This window comes from Podarcis melisellensis (genome assembly GCF_964234715.1).
Source record: "Podarcis melisellensis genome assembly, chromosome: 15".
Lineage (NCBI taxonomy): Eukaryota > Metazoa > Chordata > Lepidosauria > Squamata > Lacertidae > Podarcis > Podarcis melisellensis.
Genome location: NC_138532.1, coordinates 33,580,301 through 33,590,319, shown reverse-complemented (window position 1 = coordinate 33,590,319; position 10,019 = coordinate 33,580,301). Strand labels below are relative to the sequence as shown.

At 46.9% G+C, this 10,019-nt stretch overlaps 1 protein-coding gene across 1 annotated transcript; it reads left to right on the top strand.

Annotated features, from left to right (window-relative positions):
* The first annotated feature begins 309 nt into the window (after positions 1 to 309).
* On the top strand, positions 310 to 9,343 carry RFC2 (replication factor C subunit 2). The gene is made up of 11 exons (XM_081890610.1): positions 310 to 468; positions 1,126 to 1,195; positions 1,782 to 1,823; positions 2,785 to 2,891; positions 3,440 to 3,541; positions 4,952 to 5,052; positions 6,045 to 6,202; positions 7,128 to 7,193; positions 7,439 to 7,519; positions 7,779 to 7,892; positions 9,044 to 9,343. The coding sequence occupies exons 1-11, from the start codon at positions 353 to 355 to the stop codon at positions 9,152 to 9,154; spliced, it is 1,068 nt and encodes a 355-aa protein (XP_081746736.1). The 5' UTR covers positions 310 to 352; the 3' UTR covers positions 9,155 to 9,343.
* The last annotated feature ends 676 nt before the right edge of the window (positions 9,344 to 10,019 follow it).

The following is a 10,019-nucleotide window of genomic DNA, read 5'->3' as shown; positions in this document are numbered from 1 at the left end:
GCGCACCTAGCGCAGTTAAGATGCAGTTCCTTCAACAACACGAAGATGGCATGAGCGGGAGAGCTCTCCCTGCCGCATTTCTGCCTGCCGTGCAACTCGTTTAAAAAGTCAAGAGGAAAAGGAGATTGGTGGGGAAACCAATCGCAAAATGGGCATCTCTGACATTAGCCAATGAGGCGGCAGGGAAGCACAGGCCCCGCCCCAGTGAGGGCGGAAGCGCCGCGCAGGCGTCAATCGTTGAGGTACGCCCGGCCCCGTTCCTTCATCTGCCCGCAGCCAAGATGGCGCCAGGCCCGTGCTCTGCCGCGGGAACAGGGGGCGGGGCCAGCAGGCTTTTCGGCGGGAAGCGAACATGGCGGCGGTTGCCATGGAGGTGGCCGGGCCTGAGAAGCCTCTGCAAGAGGAGAAGCCGCGGGGAGGCGCCGCCGCCTCTTCCTCCGCAGGGAGCGGCACTTATGAATTGCCCTGGTGAGAAAGAGAAATGAGACCCCCCAAAAAAAGAGAGAGTTGCAGGGAGCCCCATAATGTGTAATAATGGCAGCTGAAGGGGAGCAGCATTGTCCGGGGCGAGGGGAGTTCAAATAGAAGAACATAAAGCTTTTTGGAAGGATATTACCTGGGGGACATAAAGATTGATTGGAGGGAGTCAGGGACCAGCTTGGCGGCTGTAAGGCTGGTTTTGGGGGAGCATATATATTTAGCTCTTGGGGGCATATATTTGGCATGCAAGTAGTTGTAGGGGTATCGTTTTGGGGTGGCCATAGTGTGTGGGTCGGGGAGCATAAAACTGGTTGGAGCAGCGTTGCTGGAAGGGGGTTAGAATTATAGATTTTTGGGGGGAGGTGTAAAGTTCATAGAGTTGAAAGGAAGGGACCACAGGGTCATCTAGTCCAACCCCTTGCAGTGCAGGGATCTCAACTAAAGTTTTTGGCGTGCCCTGGCATGGGGTAACTTCTCCAACTGACACCCTGTGCTTTAATTCATACTAAGCTGAAAGCATTTCCCCTTTCAAGAAATCTTCGCTAAGCCTTCACTTTGAGACTCACTCCTCAGTTGGGCTTGTTTTCTTCTGGTCTTTTATACGAGGGAGAGGCTTAATGTGTCTCATGAAATTTTTTGACACAGGGTTGAAAAATACAGACCTGTAAAGCTGTCTGAAATTGTTGGGAATGAAGACACCGTCAGCAGACTGGAGGTATGAGACAAGCTTTGCTGTAACAAAGATCCCACTTTTGAGTTTCCATAACTGAGCTTACTCAGGAATGCCGTTTAAGTCTGTCTTGTAAATAAACCCCCCAAAGCCTACAGAGGTTTTGCTTCCTGCCCCCACCCCACCCCACCCCCCAATCTGCTGGGTGCTGGCAGACAAGGGAACACCCCTACTCTAGCAGTTAAGTTGTCTAAGAACATAATACTTGCTAGGTCAGGCCAATGGCTCATCATTCATTACATATCCATTTTTATCTATTTCCCAAAACAAAAAAATTCCTTCCAGTAGCACCTTAAAGACCAACTAAGTTAGTTCTTGGTATGAGCTTTCGTGTGCATGCACACTTCTTCAGATACACTGATACTTCAGATACACATTTCAGTGTATCTGAAGAAGTGTGCATGCACACGAAAGCTCATACCAAGAACTAACTTAGTTGGTCTTTAAGGTGCTACTGGAAGGAATTTTGTTTGTTTGTTTTGACTATGGCAGACCAACACGGCTACCTATCTGTAACTGTATCTATTTCCCAGTAACCTAGTCATCCCCTTTTCTCTCTTTCCCTCCCCAGGTCTTTGCAAGGGAAGGAAATGTCCCAAATATTATTATCGCAGTGAGTATCGATCAAATCAATGGAGTGCCTTCTTGCAGATCTTTCCAATTGAAGATTTAATCTCAAACCCGAGGAAAGCTTAAAAATAGAGTCATTATGCACTATCCAACATGGGTCACATCCAGAGTAGACTCATTGAAATTAATGGACATGGCTAACTTAGGTTCATTAATTGAAATAGGTTTACTCCGAATAGAAGTTAGTTGGGTGAAGGCCAATGGCAGTTACAAAAACAGCTGCAATGAAGACAGGGTTGGTGTTGCTGTCCTGGGCCACAATGTACTATTGCAAATACATATATATATTAAAGTTATCCTGCCTTGCAATTCTGAGACCTTACAAGCCAGTTTACAACCAATCATGGTTTTGTGGCTTGGGTTCTGAGCATCCAAGAGTAGGGTGGGAGTTATCTCTAAAGCAGCAAATAATCAGAATGCCCTCTGTGGACAGTGGTGGACTACCTATCAGTATCTTGCATTCTGTTCTCATCTCTGATGGCAAACTCCCTGTATGCTAAGATTACCTGTTCATCATCATCATCATTTTAGATCATCTGTTGAAGGTGAAGCCTGTGATACCTAAGGGACAGTGGAAGATTATGGAATGCCCACCCTGGGGAGGCTAATAATTGTAATTTTATTAATCTCCTTGACATCTGATAGGAGGCTGTTCCACAGGGCATGTTACTAATTTTTAGGTGTTCTGCATTGTATTTGCCTCTGTATTTTACACGTCAGGAGCATTTTTATACTCTACTGACCCTTATTAGCTGGCTTATTTTATTGTGATCTTTGTATTTTATTTTAAATGTGCAAACCAACCTGGGGACTTATATGAAAGGTGATGATATACAAATGTTTTAAATATTGGAATTCCCAAAGTTCAGGTTGTTTTGAATATGAGTGTGTGTGAGAGAGAAAGAGTTGGCTAAACCTTTGGGCAATCTTTCTTGTGTTGGAAGGGTCCTCCAGGAACTGGGAAAACCACCAGCATCCTCTGTCTGGCACGTGCCCTTCTTGGGCCTGCGTTGAAAGAAGCTGTCCTGGAGCTGAATGCGTCAAATGACAGGCAAGTCCAAAAGGATTCCAGTGGGAATTGGGTCATGCCTGGCTTTGCCATGAAGCAACACAAAGTTGTTGGCAGATTCCAGAGGAAGTGCTGTCTCTGTGTCCTCAATCATCTCTGTGTGCTGTTTTTGTTTTTTTAATGCTCTGGTCCAGTGTGTATTTGTGTAATTCTGACATGATTTCCCCTCCTACACCCTCCACTGCTGCTTCCTCGAAGCCTTGCCCAAAGGTCTTTTGGATTTCTGAGTAAACCCCGCAGCAGGCTTTTGGGCCCTTGTCCACCTTGGCGGGCCTCCTTAGTTGAAAACAAATCTAAGGGTTGCGTCTACTGTTCAGTGGTGCATGGATTTGTGCAACAGAACCTCTCTCCCCCCCCCCCCCCGTGCCCTCTTGTTCTTTTTGGAGCTGTAGCTTTTCTGCACCAAAAACTGAAAGATGGCGACATTTTTCTCATTCTTTGTGTCATTTCTTTTTTTAAGAAAATAATTTCTCCCCCATAAAACTTGCTGTATGTGACCCACAAATAATAACTGGACCTTCTTCTTCCAGAGGCATTGATGTTGTGAGGAACAAAATCAAGATGTTTGCTCAGCAGAAGGTGACGCTTCCAAAAGGCCGGCATAAAATCATCATATTGGATGAAGCTGACAGGTGCACGAATCTTTCTTCTAAACCAGGTGTGAGGAACCTTTGGCGCTTAGATGTTGCTGAACTATGACTCCCGTCAGCCTGAGCAGGCCTGACCAGCAGGTGTTGTATTTCGGCAGCATCTGGAGGGCCAAAGATTGCCCACAACTGTCCCAAACCTCTGCACCACATTTGACTCTCTTTGCGTAAGTTCTCGTGTGTTTCAAGGGCTGCCTGCCTCCCCGAGTCATGAGAAAGATCAACGCTACTTATCTCACAGTGCTGAAATAACTTGAGACAACCATGCCGCCACTCCTCCCCTTCTCACACTGTTGTGTTGCTTGGCACCAACTTGCACTCTGCTGAAGCATCACAACATATTCTAGTTGAGGTTTCATCCCTGTGCAAGAGGCATTGCAGGGAACAGTAGCAGCAAACAGCAGGCTCAAAGGGTTATTTACTTGTCATTATCTCGCATCCCATATTCTAAGGGCAAGCTCATTCTCAGAGTGTTTATATGGCATGATTCACACACAGGAGGGAGGTATCAGCAGGCTTGGGGAACCCCAGAGTTTCCAAAACGAGAGAGACCCTAACTAGGGGAAATCCCAAAACTTCTGGTGAGGTCTGAACATAGTAAGTGGCTTGAAATTCTGACTTACTGCCAAGGAACACATTGTTTATGAGCTGGGTGTCTGGTGGAATAAAAGATTATACCGTAGAAGAGAACAGGAAAGAGTTTTAGGGGAAGCTCCTGTGTTGCATAAACAATTTGAATTTCATTGCTACAATCTGATAGATAAGTAGAAACGGCAATTAATCCAGAATACAGCTGCCAGAATGGTGACTGGGAACAGCTGCCGAGACCATATAACACCAGTCCTGAAAGGCCTACATTGGCTCCTAGTACATTTCAAAGCACAATTCAAAGTGCTGGTGCTTGACCTTTAAAGCCCTAAACAGCCTCAGGCCTGTTTACCTGAAGGAGCATCCCCACCCCCATCATCCAGCCCAGACACTGAGTTACTTCTATGAGTGCCTTCTGGTGGTTCCCTCCCTGCAATAAGTGAAGTTACAGGGAACCAGGCAGAGGGCCTTCTCGGTGGTGGTGCCCGCCCTGTGGAACGTCCTTCCATCAGATATCAAGGAAATAAACAACTATCTGACTTTTAGAAGACATCTGAAGGCAGCCCTGTTTAGGGAAGTTTTTAATGTTTGATGCTTCACTGTGTTCTGTTATAATCTAATGGAAGCTGTCCAGAGTGGCTAGGAAAACCCAGTCAGATGGGCGGGGTTCAAGTAATCTATTATTATTATTATTATTATTATTATTATTATTATTATTATTATTATTTATTATTTACAAAACAGACACATTCTGGCAAGCTTCTGTGACTTAAATTATCTTACGTTTCTCCCCACACCCCCAACTAGCATGACAGATGGAGCCCAGCAAGCCCTGAGACGGACGATGGAAATTTATTCCAAAACAACTCGCTTTGCTCTTGCTTGCAATGCTTCTGATAAAATAATAGGTAAGAGCTTTCAGCCTGCTGGGGTAGGTGGCATAGATCTGTTTCAATAGTTCACACCACATACTGCCTCCCCTCTTTCGTACAGCTTTGGTCTCGCATAGTGTAGAAGCTAAGACAGAATCAGGAAGTTAGTTCACATCTCACCTTGGGTGTAAACTCGCTCAGATACCTTAGGCAAACCACACACACTCTCGGCCTTGGCCCTCTTACCTGCTATATGTGCATAATCATGTTGACCTGATCTGCAGGTAGGGCTGAGAATTTGCCTTCACAAGTGCAGTGGCGGAGGACGGGGGGTGCGGAGGGGGGTGACAAAATGACAAAAGTATGAGTTTTAAAAAATATTTTTTTAAAAAAATTGGGCTCACAAAACTTTTTAGTTCAGTCAACAAACATAACGGAACATGGCTGGCACTGGGTGCCACACCGCAGGGGCCGGCACTTAATACGGGGCCTGCAGCATGCCCAAACCACACGTCTCTCCTGGGAGTGACATGGTGGCTTGGGCGTCTGCAGGCTCCCCCTGCCTGAAACAGCAGCGTGGGACATCTGCCCTACAGCTGAGGGGGAGGCGGTGGAGAGTCTCCACGCAGTGTGCCCCGCCCCCATGGGAGGCTTACCCTGCCCCCGGCTGCAGGACGCGTGTGCCGCACCCAGCACCTGAGCGGCTAGCTACGCCCCTGCACAAGTGCCACTGTGACCAGTGGTTCCCGAAAAGCCTTTCCCCATGCAGTTTGATCTCAGGGTGTGTGGGCAAAAGAAAACAGGTCATCCAACAGCATTGTGATGTCAGGTGATCGACAGGTGGCTGGCTGCACCCCACCTGTCAAACCTGACCTATCAGGGTAGGTAGGTAAGGATGGAGCCTCCTGGCCACATTCAGTTCCCCACCGCTGGTGTGGGTGAACCTTCAGTTGTTTTAAGGAAGTTTCCTAGGCTCCCGAAAGGCAGGATCTCACCTGTCCTTTCTCCCTCTGCTTGTCCCCCACCAGAACCCATCCAGTCTCGCTGTGCGGTGCTCCGCTACACCAAGCTGACGGACGCTCAAATTCTTGCCAGGCTGATGAAAATTGTCGAGAAGGAGAATGTGCAATATACAGACGATGGGCTAGAAGCCATTATCTTCACGGCCCAGGGGGACATGAGGCAGGTGAGCACGGAATCAAAACCATCCTTCCACAGCTTTTCTGTTTCATGTTATTAACTAAGCAGTGGTGGCTTTGCAGCTGTCAGTTTCCGAGGCCCCACAGTTCGAGGAAACCAAGCTCCGGCCGTAGCCGGGGGGAGCAGGCAATCTGCAGAGAGCTTGTGGTCTCTGCTGCTGACAGGGTAGTGCAGCTGGGCTTGCGATGTTGCCAAAACCACAGAGAGAACTCCTTGTTGCCAAAAAGCAACTGATCTAAAGCTCTTTGACTTTTATGTCAGCCCCACTCTAAAGTGGGGGGTGCAGTGGGGAACTCCAAGCCTCAGAATCCAAACTGCAGAGGTCCTTCCCAGGCCACACCCCCTGATGACACACGAGCCGCTGCACCCCACAAGTGTCTTCCCGAGCTCCTACATTTCCCCCGCCTTCCTTCCTTTGGCATCTCTTGGAGGGCGAGGAGAACGAGAGACCAGAGGCAGGCTGGCAGACAGGGACGCTCAGAGAGCCAGTTGTGGAGTGCAGCAACCCTTGCTAGCTCCCTTGTCAGCCCACTCTCTTTCACCGCTGGCAGCTTGCTGCATTTCCATGCACACAGAGTGGAAGCCAAGCTCTTTGTGCGCGCATGTGAGCAGACACACGCATTTTGGCCCCACCTACCACCAGTATGTGGACCCTTCACCGCTTCTGCCAAGGGACTGGGACTTTAATGTTCCGTGAGCAATGGGTGGCTCTTGCACAGGGTCACAAACAACTTCAATGCAGCTATCCCATTCTGATTAGCAAATACAGCATGGGTGGAACCTGCAGCCAAATCTTTGCAGAAAGATCCAGAACACACCAGCCTTTTGTTTTGCCAGACAAAGAGTACTGAATAACTTGGAAGATCTCCATCACTTAAGTTCATTTTTTAAAAACTCTCTTTTTGAAACAGGCGCTGAACAACTTGCAGTCTACCCATTCTGGATTTGGCTTTGTCAACAGTGAGAACGTGTTCAAGGTCAGCAAAAGTGTTTTCTCCTTCTCTCTTTAGCCCGACCAGATGCAAAGGAGAGTCTGCAGGGCTCCTGTATTTTTCAAGACCTGCATAGAAGAGAAGACAGGGTGTTGGTGGTCCTGTGGCTTTTCCAGGGCCAGAGGGACTTGTGCAGTTCAGAAGCTTGCTTGGAATGCCTTCTTGCCCGGTTGGTTTATTCTCAAGTCAGTGAACCTCTCCGTTGGCTAGCTGGATTCTTCTTTCCACAGGTGTGTGATGAGCCCCACCCTTTGCTGGTGAAGGAGATGATTGGCCACTGCATCAGCGCCAATATCGATGAAGCATACAAGGTGAGTTCAAGGGGAGCATTCAAGCTCTTGCCACCCCACCCTATGGATATATCATATTCTGGGCAGCCATGACACAGAGCCAGTCGAGAGAGCAGTGGTCATGGATTGAGATTCTGCCTCTACTTCTGTCTTTGCACATTTGCTGATTATATTGCTTTTAATCTATATCGTCAAACTGCTGCTAAGAAATGAGGGTAAAAAAATATGTTAGCAATATGTATTTTTAAAAAATCTTGACTCGTACTCCTTCCTGTTCCAGATCCTGTCCCACTTGTGGAGGCTTGGCTATTCTGCTGAAGACATCATCGGCAACATCTTCAGAGTGTGCAAAACATACCAGATGGCTGAGTATTTGAAGCTGGAATTCATCAAGGTTGGTTCTGCCTCCGTAAGCCATAGCATTGAGATGTCCAGCCATGTGATTGTGAGAGGAATCTGCTTAGCACTTGCATGTGTTCGTGGCTCAGTTTCTGCACACAACATTATGGAAGGTGTGAACATAGTGAACAAAGAAGGCTTTCTCCCTCGTTCATAACACCAGAGAACTTGCGGACATCCTGTGAAGCATTGGAAGATTTAGTATAGATCTGTGTTTCCTGCTCTCCAGCTGTTTTTGGACTACAACTCCCATAATTCCTAGCTAGCACGACCAGTGGCCAGGGATGATGGGAATTGTAGTCCGAAACAGCCGGAGACCCAAGTTTGGGAAACGCTAGTATAGACAAAAGAAAGTACTTCATGCAGCACATAGTTAAATGATGGGATTTTCTGCAACCAAGTGGCAGTGGAGGACACCACCTTGGGTGGCTTTAAAAGACAAATTCATGGAAGATAAGACTGTCAGGATGCCTCTGAATACCAGTTAATAGGAATTGCAGGTGGGGAGAATGCTGCTGAGCTCGGGTCCCAATTGTGGGTTTCCACCTTTAGAACAGGCTGCTGGTCGAGATGGACCATTGGCCTGAAACAGCAAGCTCGTCTCACGTTCTTATCTGGGATAAACTCATCACACATGCACATGCAGAGACTTGCTTCTCTAAGTCTGTCCTCCCGCAGCAGACCATGCAAATACTCAGTGCAGTCCTCTCTGAAATAAGCGGAATGTACATCTCAGATTTATATCACAAACAGTAAATTTGGCAGCTTGACCGAGATGCTCTTATTTGGCATCACTTAGTGCAGATACAAAAGTTAATCAGGAAACCGAAGCTGCCTCCCTCCCCTCCCAGCTTCTGAGATGTCCACAGGCATTTCCTCACAGACTTGTAAGATCTTTCCAACAGGAGGGCTAAAAGCCCTTTTTATTTTTCCCTTAATGAATGTGGAGGTTCTCAGGAAGTGGTGTCCTTTTCCAGCTGCAAAAAAGGGCCCTTGATCTTGAGGTCTTGACTTAAGGATATGTGTGAGCCCAGAGGTGCTCTTTCAACCATATTTTCTTGCATGTGTCCCAGAGTTCTGTGTTTTATCTCAGCAGAGAAAAAAAGGTGGACTAGCTGGATCTTAAATGTCTTTTTGTGTGGTTAGGAAATCGGCTATACACACATGAAGATAGCGGAAGGAGTCAACTCGCTCTTACAGATGGCAGGACTGCTAGCCCGGCTTTGTCAGAAAACAGCGGTTCCTACAGCGAGCTGAAGCCATAGATGAGAGATGGACCTTGTGAGGAGGGAAAACTGCAAGTGAACCAACCTGTTTGCATTTGGAGTTGCACTTGGCGATTTGGATACAGTTGTCAAAAATGTTTGTGTGAACACATATGAGTTGTAGGGATTTATTATTATTTTTACCACTTCAGACCGAAATAAAGTTTGATATAAAGCTGAAGACCTTTCATTTCACTGTATTGATAAGATTACCACAATCAGTAAAAGCAGGTGCCTTTTAAAATTTTCCCTCACCTGTACTGTTCTGAGATCTGTGGCTGAAGGGTGATATACAAATATAATAATGATGTCGTCTTCTTTGGTGACCACTCATAGCCAAGTAAGATTGTCTTCCGTGAACACAGTGACTGTGGAGGCTGATGATGATACCATTTTTAAGGATCTGGGTAGCACATCTATCTTCCCATGAAGGATGTTTGCTCAGTTAACCTTCTACATCAGGGTTTCCCAAACTTGGGTCTCTGGCTGTTTTTGGACTACAGTTCCCATCATCCCTGACCACTGGTCCTGCTAGCTAGGGATGATGGGAGTTGTAGTCCAAAAACAGCCAGAGACCCAAGTTTGGGAAACACTGTTCATAATGCCCTTTTTAAAAAGCACTCAGTGCATTTGAAGCATCTGCTGATCTTTAGTAGTTGGAGGAATATCTTTAACATTGCTCCTGGGAATAGATGTAGACCTGGTCACATAATCCTTTTGTTGTTGTTTTAAATACCCCAAGCAATTTGATATTGTCAGCAAACTTGACTGTCTCGCTGGTCACATCTGGATCATGGAGAACAGGATACAGCTAGCTGTTAATCAGGTGATACCACAGTGAAATCAGATGCCCCAAA